The 14,076-nt window shown below is 31.6% G+C and overlaps 1 protein-coding gene across 1 annotated transcript; it reads left to right on the plus strand.

The window, feature by feature from the left end:
• The first annotated feature begins 3,069 nt into the window (after positions 1-3,069).
• On the plus strand, positions 3,070-9,696 carry LOC127705007 (C-type mannose receptor 2-like). Its single transcript, XM_052209255.1, has 3 exons — positions 3,070-3,237; positions 8,143-8,322; positions 9,394-9,696. Exons 1-3 carry the CDS (start codon positions 3,117-3,119, stop codon positions 9,630-9,632), a joined length of 540 nt encoding a protein of 179 aa, XP_052065215.1. The 5' UTR covers positions 3,070-3,116; the 3' UTR covers positions 9,633-9,696.
• Positions 9,697-14,076: the final 4,380 nt, after the last annotated feature.

The raw sequence follows: 14,076 nt of genomic DNA on the forward strand, positions 1-14,076 counted from the left end.
TAGTTTATTTATTTTGTATTTACATTGTATCATAGGTCAAATTTATTTGTTCAGTGTATGTTCACTGGTGTTAATATGTCCTTAGATTGAGTTAAACTATTTCAGTTGATATTTTATAGTGTGTCTTTCTATGTTGTGATGTTACACTATTGTTTAATCTGATGTTCAGTAGTTGTCGTTTGTTGATGTTGTTCATAAGTGTTTCTCGTTTCTCGTTTTTTATATAGATTAGACCGTTGGTTTTCCCGTTTGAATGGTTTCACACTAGTAATTTTTGGGGCCCTTTATAGCTTGCTGTTCGGTGTGAGCCAAGGCTCCGTGTTGAAGACCGTACTTTGACCTATAATGGTTTACTTTTTTAAATTTTGACTTGGATGGAGAGTTGTCTCATTGGCACTCATACCACATCTTCTTAAATCTACTTAAAAAAACAAACAACACAATTTTAACGTTGAATATTATGACGTTTTTAAACAAGCAGAACGTATTATGAGTAAACACTTTTTTCATTAATGTTGACGAAATGATGATGATCGAGTTGATAATGATGATGTTTAAAGTCGGCAGAAAGACATGCCATCTTACATGAATGGTATTTTATCCATTTTTATAAAAGACAATTAACAGCAAGCATAAAAAGTGATTGGTGATTGTTGTTTTTTTTTAACCCAAAAGACAATGCTATTGTTGCAAATAGTTCACGTATATTCACGATGACAAGTTAACATTAAATCAAACAGGACATGCAAAGTAAACTACTTTAAAAGTAATATGGAATGAAATGCAAAACATTTGTAACATCACTGGAAAATAAGGTCATTTTGGAATGAAGTATAAATCACAAGCTAATGATATATTAACAGCTTTTTCTTAATGAAGCACAATTTTTCTTTCTCAATTTAGTTTGCATATTGTATCTATACCTTGTGTTTACATTGTTTACATTGAAGACATTGCTATGTTGCCAATAGCGAGTCAACATCGTGTTTATATTGTACATCAATTCTATACCTTTGTGTTTACATTGTTTACATTGTAGACATTGCTATGTTGATAATAGCGAGTCAACATCGTGTTTATATTTCATAACAAGTCTATACCTTTGTGTTTACATCGTAGACATCGCGATGTGGACAATAGCGTTAGCATCGTGTTAATATTGTATACCATGTCTATACCTTTGTGTTTACATCGTTCACATCGTAGACATCGCGATGTTGACAATAGCGAGTCAACATTGTGTTCCTATTGAAATAAAGATTATATATCTATTTATGTTATTTATTTATACTAAGTCTCTAACTTTGTGGTTTCATCGTTCACACCGTAGACATCGCGATGTTAACGATGTCAACGATGTAAACAGCATATACGAGTTCTTATAATGTTAACTATTTTGACACGATATCGTGTTAACATTGTTACAGCGCGATGTAAACGATTCAAACACGATATATTTACTACATTGTATACATCGCGATGTTATTGATGTCAACGATGAATACAGTATATAGGAGTTCTTACAATGTCAACGAAGTTGACACGATATCGTGTTAACATAGTGAATATCGCGACGTCGACAATATTGTTTTTACATTGTGCGCTGGACATGAATGAGTTGTTTTGTTGTTTTATGGAATTATCAATTAAAACTCATCTGTCCAAGGGATAGGAAAAGCTTTAAATGGTATACTGTAACTGAATTTTAGTCTTAAAGGGTCATTTTGGTCTTAACATCATCTGAAAAAAAATCTTAAAAATGATTAGTTTTTTTAAGAGTTTAAGCTATTTTTTTTTTTAGATATTTTCAAATTGTAGATTTTAAATCAGAATCAGCTTAAAAGTATCACGACCTGCTTAACCTTGCGGAGTAACTTAAACACCCCTAGTTTATGACCAGTTTCTTCTTTAGTTTTCTATGTAATGTTTTGTGTACATTATTAATGACTGCATTTTTATAAATGCGCGTGTTTGTTCCAATCTTTATTTTCCTTAATATACATTTTGTATAAGGGCCGATAATTGTCCCTTCTCACTCAAAAGTAATATGCATGACCCGTTCTTACGTTATGTTGTTAGAAGGCTAACACAAATCAACAGATGCTGCTTCTTTTCTTATTCAATTTTATTACAGATAATATAATAGAAAAAAAGTCAACATACAGACGAAACTGCCCAAACAAAGAAACCACTTTGCAAAACAGTGTTTTAATAGACAAACTCTTCTTATTTTATGACTATTGTCGTGAGTTCAACAAACCTTATTACAAATTATTTTTTTTTAACTTTTCATCTTTTATCATCACCCTCATACGAACAGCTTAACACAACTAATTGTTTGTTATTTAATTATTTTAATTATTTGCTTATAAGCCTGGACAGCAAAACACAATTCTGAAAGTAGAAACTATTGAATATTCTTAAGAAAAAGATGATAGTTTCTTTTTTAAAATACAAGTCTAAGATGCCATTATTGAAAACAAAGTATTGAATTATTGAAAGAAGTAGGGGAAGCTTTGATGAATAATTCATTAGGAGTTATAAATATCTGTGCAGCTGCGTATTGAGCACTAGACATATTGAGTGTTAAATATCGAGGCGAGAGATAAAAACGTAAGCGGACTCTTAAACACCAAGTAGACCTAAATTATATACTAAGTTTTGCGTTTTTATTAAGACATTCGTAAATTTTGGAAAATTTGCGATATCAAATCAAATAGACATGATGGAGCAAAGGACATCAATTTTAACATAAAAACTAAGATATCTGTAAACTGTTATTGAGAAACTCCTTGATTTTAACATGTGTTGTGTTCAATGCTTTTCGAGGGAATCTAGAATTGTGTAAATCACGTGTTTTGTAGACTTACATAAGCATCACCTGTAAGCCAATGAACAAAAATAAACATACGTGACTGTATACTATAATGGAAGTTAAAGGAATTATATCAGTTTTGTTCGTTTTAATTTCTCCCCTACTATATGCTGATATTGTCTCTTACATTGCCGTACAGCAGTCGTATTTGGAAAATTGGTTTATAAATGCAAATATAATTGTGTTGAGAAATCAAAGTTTGATCAAATGTTCGTTACAGTGCGGTGTTTTGGATGAATGCATGTCTATTTCCTACCACAAAGGATCAAAAGAGTGTATAGGGGTTACCATTGGTTACATAGTCAAACCTACGTTACTAGGATATACCAGTGTTGGATGGAGTTTTTATCTTGTGCTTGATGGTGAGACATTTTTTTTTATTTTGTGTTTTTGTACGAAATAAACACGACGACATCTAATTGTTCAGGCAAAATATTTGAGGGTTTTTCTATAAAAAGGGCTTATTATAGCAACATAAAAACACGTAAGAGGCAAAAAATAAATGGGAAATTCTAAATTAAACATGTTTAAACAATGACATTTGATTCTGAAAACTGTTATCACTTTACTATTCATGTAGCATATCATGATAATTTTAAAATCTAAGGTATCTAGTTGGCTCCTCAAATATGAACGGCCAGTAGAAGTTGTTATGCAAAGAAACCCATATCTTATTAAGTTTTAAATTGCATATTTTTATAAAATGATATTCAATCAATGAATATTAACCTCAATTGGATTCTGAGGATAAACAGTCGTGCAGGAACAAATACTGAACGTCCCCTTTTTGTTACTAAAAAAATGTTCACTTACTACGATTTGTCGAAAGGCGTCCATTGAGTTAAATGTGACAAAGTGGGTAAATAAAGGTATGATCGATATAATGTGCCTTAAAGACAAAGACCACCCAACATTGAAGCATTCGATGTTTGCACCACTACATTTAAAATAAAGCCGTTTGAATACAAATATTGTCTTTTTCATTCTCTAGATTTTCTAAAACAGCCTCTGTAAAGCAGAGTTTGTCAATTGAGGGCAATTAGTTTTTTTATTGTATAAAATGGTTGCACATGATTTGAAGAAGACTAAGTGACTTGATTGAGATGCTAGACAAAATGTAGGAGTAATTTAAAGAATATTACTGGTTCTATGTCGAATTACGTTTTGGAAGTTGCTTAGGGCAATCATGTTCTCCTTACACTGCTTATGTTTTATTTCCCTTGTTTAATGTTGTTAGTCTATTTGCTTTTTTTTTATAGGCCATGGTCTAGCATGATTTTTGTCAATGCACACTTCGTATTTTTTTCACTTTTTATTCAAAAACATAATGGGTTGACCCATCAATGAAAACGAATACTCGTTATTCAATATTCTTAAAGACACTATTTTTACACTCGAGGGTAGTACGGATTCTGAAAAAAAAACCCTTTTCATATAAAGAGTCTGATCTTGAAAACCTCAATTAAATGATTTGACGAAAAGAAGTACAACTATTTTTTTCTGGAACTATGCTTATTAATTACGGCCCAAGTTTTTTGTTCTTTTTTTAAAAAACATCGAAAAAATCTCAAAACAGTAATAGGTTGATCATTCATTATTCAATTTACTGAATATATTGTTACAATGTTAACAGTAATAGCAGCACAATAGTTATTTGAATATTTTAGTATGTGTATATGACTTATAACACTTATATTTCACTTTAAAATATTGATTGTTGTGATTATATATATACATATATATATATATATTGAACAACAAATGAATCAGCCTTTTATTCTCATATGTTTAAATGGTTATATCAGAATCGAAACGACAAACTATGTATGTGAATGTCTTTAAATGACAAAGCGGTAGGCATAACATAAGACTTAATATAAAAGGAATACCCGACTAACCTTTCCACGTCTAAATTAATACCAATTTGCAGGAATTGATTTTGAACATACTGTTGCATATGTGTTGATAGGCAGATATGTAAATAAATGTTATTATCATGACAATTTGTGTATGTATCTAATTACTTTAAATGAAATTAAAGAGTATGCAATTTCAAGATCCAACATTATTTGCACCTACTTAAATCGGCAGTTAAATCCTTTCTTAATTTGAAAATGAGAGATGCATCTGGTTTAGCTTATTGCAAAAAGAAAACCCTGATATTATCGAATTAGATTTTAAATTGGTATAAACAGAAGATTAAAAAAAAAACATGGGACGAATGTCGATGATATTGTTGACTTTTGAAATAGATATGAGTATATTCAAACATACACACATTGTTGAGAAGGAAACCAAAAGCTTGTACGATAAAGACTCGTATATGACCTTCAAGTGTAAATGTTGCGCTGATCTCTCGATAGGAATATCAAAATTTTCCTAAATTTTATCATCCCTTAATTTAAATTGTTAACAAAAATTGAATAACATTTCATGCATTTTTCCAGTCATTGATTTAATGCGATTAGATACAATACAATCATTTGTTTCACTAGAGATGCATTCTATCAATTCCGTATAGAAATTGATCATCTATATGATGGGAATTATCGCAATATCTCGTCTCAATAGAGGTATCTTCAATACTTGTAACGTTAATCTATTACATTTTATAAGCATTACAGCATAGCAGTTGAAGTAACACGCTTGCAAAAATTTAAAATGTCTTCAATAAAAGATTATTCTTAATAAAATGCTTTTCAAAAACATTTGGATCAACCAATAAACTCAAAATACCACTGGTGTTAAACTGATTATGGTAATTGCAGTTACGACGATCCCAACATGGCGGAGCCAAAAACAAGTAAAATCGTCTTCTTCAAATTTCTCCGTCTGCACTCGTTGATTTCAATAATTACTCAGCCGCTAGGTTGATATTTGCGGTATTGTTGTGTGTGTGTGTTCTTAGTATCATATGTGGCCTTGTTACCGAAAAAAAATAGCAATCGAAAATTTACGGAAGATCATCGAAACTCCAAAAGAAGATAATCGTAACTTGTGGACAAATAACTTGAAAGATAATCGTAACTGTATAAAATATGTCTATGATCATGGTAACTGATTTTATCAGTACCCTCTGCTAACGGAATATTGAATAATACATGGGTCATGTGTCCATGGGACACAGAGGATTCCCCAGCTTGCATAAAAGAACATAAATCAAGGACAGTAAAAGTGATACTACCCAAATTTGTTCCTGATTTGAGTTTTGTAGTAATAAGCATTTTGATTCACAACATTTGATTGAGGCAAACTTAAGTAAGAGAACAGAAACAAAAAATTCAGCAATATTTCCATTTGTAAAGGGGCATAACTCTAGAACGGTATAAGTGATGCCTCCAAAATTCAAAACTTGATCTGTGTTATGTAGTAATAAGCATTGTATTTAAGTTTCATTGCATTTGGTTAAGGCAAACTAAAGTTAGAAAGCTGAAACGAAAAACTCAGCATTTTTTTTTCTTTTGTAGAGGGGCATAACCCTAGATCAGTAAAAATGACACCACCAAAATTCCAAATTGATTAGTGTTATGTGGTAATAAGCATTGTGTATAAGATTCATAAAATTTGTTGAGGCAAACTTAAGTTAGACAACGGAAACGAAAAATTCAGCACTTTTTATGTTTGTAAAGGGGCATAACTCAAAAACGGTAAAAGTGACGCCACCAAATTTTGAACTTGATCTGAATTATGTGGTAATAAGCATTGTGTATACGTTTCAAAACATTTGGTTGAGGCAAACTAAAGTTAGAAAGCTGAAACGAAAAACTTAGCATTTTTTTTTCATTTGTAGAGGGGCATAACCCTAGAACAGTAAAAATGACACCACCAAAATTCCAAATTGATTTGTGTTATGTGGTAATAAACATTGTGTATAAGATTCATAACATTTGTTAAGGCAAACTTAAGTTAGACAACGGAAACGAAAAATTCTGCAATTTTTATGTTTGTAAAGGGGCATAACTCAAAAAGGGTAAAAGTGACGCCACCAAGTTTCGAACTTGATCTGAATTATGTAGTAATAAGCATTGTGTATACGTTTCAAAACATTTGGTTGAGGCAAACTAAAGTTAGAGAACGGAAACCAACTTTGGGACGTACGTAAGGACGGACGTACAGACAGACAATTGTAAAACTTAATGCCCCTTTCGCTACGGCGGGGACATAAAAAAGATTATTTAAAGGTAACAACAAACGCGTAACAACATTCAGGATCGAAATACTTTTTCAAAATAAGGTTAGTTTGCAATTTTCATTTAAGTGAACCTTGTACAAAAGGGAACGAGATTAATAGTTCAAAGGAGAATAGGATACCGTGATCTAAATCATATCTTTACTTGAAAACGAACGTAATTTAAATATTATAGTTCCATTAACAGTGTGTGAACATGGAGAATGTTTGCCTCTTCTTGTCATCATGATGAACATTTACCGTAAATTATAACTTGTAAAATATAAAGACTATATCCACAAAGCAAAAAGTAAATTAGTACTGAAATTATTCACTAATTCTAGTCACACTATCAAATATTCAAACACGATTTATATATAGTCGCCATCCCCATCAGCATATAAAAAAAGTTACGATTATCACTGATAAGTTACTATTATCAATTCCAAGTTACGACTATCTAATAATCAAGTTACGATTATCATATCAAACAAAATTCTTGGAGTTACGATGATCTTCCGTAAAATTTCTATGACTATTATTTCGGTAACAAGGCCATATATGATATTAAGAACACACACACGCAACAATACCGTACATATCAACCTAGCGGCTGAGTAATTCTTGAAAACAACGCGTGCACACGGAGAAATTAAAAGAAGACGATTTTACTTGTTATTGGCTCCGCCGTGTTGCAATTACCATGATCAGTTTAACACCAGTAAAATACTTAGCAATATAAGCTTTGATAATGAATCGACAATTCATAAATTGTTTTCGAATTGAAAACTGAACATTACATGCTTTATTTACAATTTTGTATGAAATTTCTTACTTTTTTTACATTGCACTCTTTAGAAAAGGAACAACTTCCAATGTTTTACTTTTAATCTTATACCGAGATTATATTTTGTGCAAGCACATAACTACAGTATATACACAGAAAACTTAAGAAAGATATTGATCTAAGCCTACATACAACATACTTAACGGGTATTGTTAACAAAATTTGTTGGTATTGTACGTTATCTTATCAATACTGAACGCCATTTTACATACCTGCTTATCTCTTATGATTGACATTTTCTTAATTTCATAGAAAGATGCCCGGATGTTACTGGTTATGTATTTAGTAAAGCATTCAACAGTTGCTATAAAGTCCATGCATATAATAATACCTTGAAGTACGATAATTACAGCCAAATATGTGAATCAGAAGGTGGAAAACTCATGAAAATTGATTCGGACGAAAAACAACAACACATTGTCATATTTCTAGGTTTGTATGTTTTCTTGAATATCACATGTGCAGTTTTGGCCAAGGTTGATTCATGTTGTAATTAATTCAAATAACTTTTATATTTAATTTGCAATTACCATGTTGGATCACCTATTTCGTCTTTTATTTCTTATTATTTCAATATATAAAGGTAATACGTTTAAAATGCAGATACCAAAGTTATAGCATTTTTTAATAAGGAAAATATATTGGGTTGTATAACATAGCAATCAGACAAACATGATAGTGCACTGCAGACTGACATCAGTTGTTTTGTTTATTACACATCATAACGTTAACAGTACCAATTGCTTATTTGACTACTGTCTCTTCAGTAATGCTCGGGGCCATAATATTCTATATTTAAAAACCAAATACAGATGTCGAAGTGCTGATAAAACCAAAAAGGATATTACGAAAGACAAACTTGTTCAACGACTACCGAATATGATAATGCTTTCTATTTTTCTCTACTTTGTCTAAAAAGAGGTGGAAATTTCAAATATAAAGTAAACATAAAAATCTCCTAGATTGAGGAAAAACATATCTTGGCAAAAGATTACTACGATTAAAAGACTAGGCACTACTATACATAGAAAACTGAAGACTGATCAAAACGAACCAAATAACAAAATAAGGGTGACATCAGGTGCTTTCGTATGTTTGGCAGATCCTGCTAGTCGTATTTTTTCTGTGAAACGATGCTGCATACGTCGATAGGGCACTGTGTGATTTTAATAAATTCAGGTATAATAACTTGGTAAAATCACATACATGATATACGATAAGCTATATTTAAGTAACTGCTTTTAATTTATAATTGAGGATTGGTCTTCTACCCAGACGTTGCATAAATCTTTTCGTTAATTAAAATGAATCAATTAAATCATCGCATACATCAATATGTGTACATTTTCATTGTACAGCAACCAGTCGACTTATATACACAAAGAGACATGTAAAGAGCTACATACTGTTTGCCAGCAAAGACAGGTGTTTATAATATGTTTATCCACAAATATATCAATGTAATGCTAAATTTAATATCATTTGGGTGCGATTCTTTTTCAGACCAGTTTGACATTTCCAATTGGATATACTTCCAGGGAACCCATCTCCTGTCAGAGCCAACATGGCGATATGATGATGGTTCTGTTATATCATATTTCAACTGGCATCCATCACAACCAGATTCAACAACCTCAGATACATCAGAATATTTGTGTATGAGAAAGTCAGACCAATATCAATGGCATGACTGTTGGAAAACAATGATAGGCGCATTCATATGTGAAATAAAAATAATCTAAACGTTTGAAACCGTTTACAATGTAAAAACAATATGTATAATGCATAAAGGATATTGTTTCATTATCTTTTGTGTTAACTTTTAACAGTGTTTAATTACACGCAGAAAAAAATGATTTGATATTTGAACGCCTTTGTGTTACAATAACGTCTTTGACATTTGATATAGAAGGTTATAGTAGTTACCTGATAAAAGACGACATGCGTCTGATATCTACATATTCTGCTTATTTCAGTATTTAACTGATATAGTATTTTAGGAATTGATTTTTTTTATGTGTTGTACAGCCGTATTTACGTTGGAATTACTAACGTGAGATGAATTAAGATGTGTGAATTGACTCTTGATTGTTTTGTGATACCAGTTAAGAGTCTCTTTTGGTGAATTAGTGTTATATCAAATAATGTCTCGTCCTTTTTCGAAAAAAAGTTCATCGGAAGATACCAAGACCTTGTTCATATTGTTGATAAACATTCCGTATCAACTTCACAAATATTACATGATGATCTTAAAGTATAGATTCTAGGTACTGGCGTTGTTTTTTTTTAAATATAATGAAATTTTATGCGACTGTCATACAAGTGAGAGGTTTAGCTAGCTATAAAACCAGGTTAAATCCACCATTTTCTACATAGGTAAATGCCTGTACCAAGTCAGTAATATGACAGCTGCTCTCCATTTGTTTGATGTGCGTGATCTTTTACTTTGACATTTGATAAAGGACTTTCATATTTGAATTTTCCTTGGAGTTAGGTATTTTTGTTATTTTATCTTTAATGTTTGAACAGTGGTCGTTTCGAACACATCCCTTATTGAACATTTATTAACTCTAAGTTTTAATAGTATAAAAGAATCACGTTGTTTGTCTATCCATCAGTCTGTGTGTTCTTTAGTGTGTCTGTTAGACCAAGCTCGTCCTGATTGCTATATATGAAGCTTTACATGTTTTTCATTTCATTTGTGTATACCTCACATGAATGATGCCAACCCTTCCAAAGGTTGACCGTTTGTTGTAGATAACAATTTTATTGGTTTGTTTATACTATTAAGATAATAAACCCATCATAGATTTTGAACGCCAGACGCCCGTTTTGTCTACAAGAGACTAATCAGTGCCTCTCGAAACAAGAAGGTTGAAAAGGAATAATAAAATTGACACTTTATTTTTTATCATAGTGAAAAAGTCGAGAGAAGCAAATACTAGCTCATGTTGGCTGAAGGATCTTTATGAGAAAGAATAGTTTTTGTCTCCCGGCAATATACAAGCAACGTCTTATATAGCTTGTTTTGTGTTCAGGAACTCTAAGTAATGGAATTACCATATATTGTATTATGTATGCATACATTTTTCTTTACATGACTTGCTGAAAAATAATCAATTAAACCATCAATTGAATAATTATTTTGATGTCCGTTTTAAATTGAATTTAATATTTTGAAATCTAAATAGCATCTTCAAATAATACCAACGCATAGAATAGAAAACAGATATTTTAGTTGAAATGCAGATTAGTTGACATTCAACGGATTTGTGTAAAAGCTTAGACGGAAATGGTCTTGTTAGAACTATCTTTTTTTTATTTCACTACAAATATATTTGTATATCTTCTTTTCATTTATCCGGTAGTTATGGATGTAATAATTGAATATTCGTACTAGGAACAAAAAGACGATTGATTTAATCTCAAAGCTATTATATGTGGTGGTAAAAGGAAACCTGCCATGATACATTATTGCAGAATCTATAAATGTCAAAAGAAACTTTTCAATATTAAACGATGGTTAATGTAATCACCGTCACGCAAGGAAGTCACAGTGTCGAAAACAAATAAGCCGTCATTTTATTTTAGATTTGTATTTTTTACATATTTATAAAAAATATCATCCGAAAAGTTCTATAATTAGCTATAAGCTCTGCGGCTAAGCGAAATTGTTTGTCCTGAAAATGCATGAAATAACCAACTGGGCTAACAAAAAATAAAAAGAACGCTATGTAACGATGAAAACAAACAAATGGAATTTAGAATATTTTGGTACTCGTGTGTATTCTTGGACTTCAACCCGACTTCAGTGTTACTAAATCAACAGTATGCATTGTTCTCTCCGGAATGTTTTCCTCATCGTCCGTTAGAGTTTTAAGTTTTATTTTTTTTAACTTTCAGACAGCTAGTTTAAAATAATTTTTATTATAAGAGAATGTTTAATATGTAAATCCAAACTGAATGATTAGAACTTCCCCAGTGGTTCTACTGTTATGTTGATGATATTTCTTCGCTAAATAATCAAAAATTCTCTAAATATACTGCCGACATTTACAAGTAACTTACATTATGTAAATCTAATATAAACAGTAATACCTGTCCTTTCCCAGATTTATATATTTCAGTTTTGCACAGGAAACTATAAAAAATACATGAAAAATGTGTCCATGTGATGCAGATGATGCCCCCACTTGCATATCACGTATAAGGCTTATATATAACGTATAAGGGGCATTACTCATAAGAACGGTAAAAGTGACGCCACCAAAATTCGAAATTGATCTGTATTTTGCTGTAAAAAGCTTTGTGTATAAGTTTCAAATAAATTCAACAGTAGTAAACCGCTGTTCAAAAGTCATACATCGATTACTGTGGATTCATTTATTTTCGTGGCTACCAATTTTCGTGGATTGAGGAAAATATCCACTTTCGTGGATGTTTGATTTCGTGGTTTTCCAAAAGGCTGCATATATTCATAAAGCAAATTTGTATTTCGTGGAACATTTCAATTTGTGGTGTTCCTGTTCCCACGAAATCCGCGAAACTTGGTATCTAACGAATAGTTATGAATCCACATTCAGAGAAAACAAATCCGGGTCACAAACTAAAAACTAGGGAAACACATCAACTATAAGAGGAAAACAACGGAACAATATAAACACTGAACTGCGACAAAAACAAACCTCATTATACATAGAAACGGACTATTTGATACCAACTGACATATTACTGACTTGGTACAGGACATTTAAAGAAAAAATGGTGGGTTGAACCTAGTTTTATGGCTAGCCAAACCTCCCGCATATAAGGCAATGTTTAAAAATACCGCTAAAATGACAACACCTCGTGAGAGGACATTTGGTTGAAGCAATCTAAAGTTAGCGAACGGAATTTAATTTAGGGACGTACGTACGAACGGAGAAGGGTTACATGTAATGCCTCCTCGGGTAACGGCGGGGCATAGAAATTAAAAACAAGAGTAATGATTTGTCTTTCCCTATTATATATTTTTTCATTTTTGGACAGTGATGTCCCTTTGGTCTCATCGTTTTGTGTTTATACATATAATATTGATATTGGTTATCGAGTCTGCAAATTTAGATACGATCCGGGTCACCTTATCGATCCTTTAAATTAACACTGCAATGATATCTTTGAAATATTGTTCTTATTGGTATGAATATTTATATACTTGTTATCAATCAATCGAAACCCAACAAAGTTGTATTGCTGTACAGATATATGCACATTTACGGTGCTTAATTCTGTCGATACCTACATCATAGCATTTTAAAAGGTCATTGGTCATGCTTTTCTCTGAAGTTTGTGATAAATGAGTATTCATTCGTTGTTATAGGCTTTGAAATAGCTTTCAGTAACTGCAAGATTCTGAGGTCTGTACTTTGTGGTAATGTTTTGTTTTAGTGTATCGATCTTGTAACTCCTTTTTCAACAAATTTCGATGGTTTGTTCTTGTGTTGTAACACCTCCGCCCCAGGTTCAGGAGCGTGTTAATGTTTATCATATTTGTTTTCGGTTTATTGTTTTGTACTTTAATAAGCTCGTTCGTTTTGTTTTACAATGTACATCGTAATTTTGGACCTTTACATCACTCATCGACTCGCTAAAATTACTGATTGAAGGCAGAACTCATTTCATAAATGTTTTTACCCTAGGGAGCAAAACTTAAGCGACTTAACGTATGCATAAGGTATACTAACTGTTAGCCTTAGATTTATTATGCATTATTTATTGGCGATAATTAGATTCGTTTACAAATATTGTTATCAATAAAAACATTCAGGTATGTCCAAGACAATAGATTGTGAGATGGCAAATTTTATGTTTTTTTTCAATTGTTTATGTATTTATAATTTTGCCAGACGTCGTCAGTGAAAAAACCCCAACATAATCCGACAAAATAATATCTCTCACTGCAAATGAAAAGTAGGGATACCAGATGAATTACTTTGCATATTTTAGATAAAGAATTGTATCTCCATTTTCCGAATTAGAAATAGGCAAGATTGCATCAAATATAAGAATTAGCAGATTGTTACGATTGAAACACAACTGCTGAATTGTCTATAAAAATATCTGTAGAAACGCATGCAGTTGTTTTGTCGTTCTAAAATTACAAAATGTCTATGACTCAGAAGTCTTTTACTGCAATGAAATGTAGGA

Source organism: Mytilus californianus, unplaced genomic scaffold, assembly GCF_021869535.1.
Source record: "Mytilus californianus isolate M0D057914Y unplaced genomic scaffold, xbMytCali1.0.p SCAF_6, whole genome shotgun sequence".
NCBI classification, from domain to species: Eukaryota; Metazoa; Mollusca; class Bivalvia; order Mytilida; family Mytilidae; genus Mytilus; species Mytilus californianus.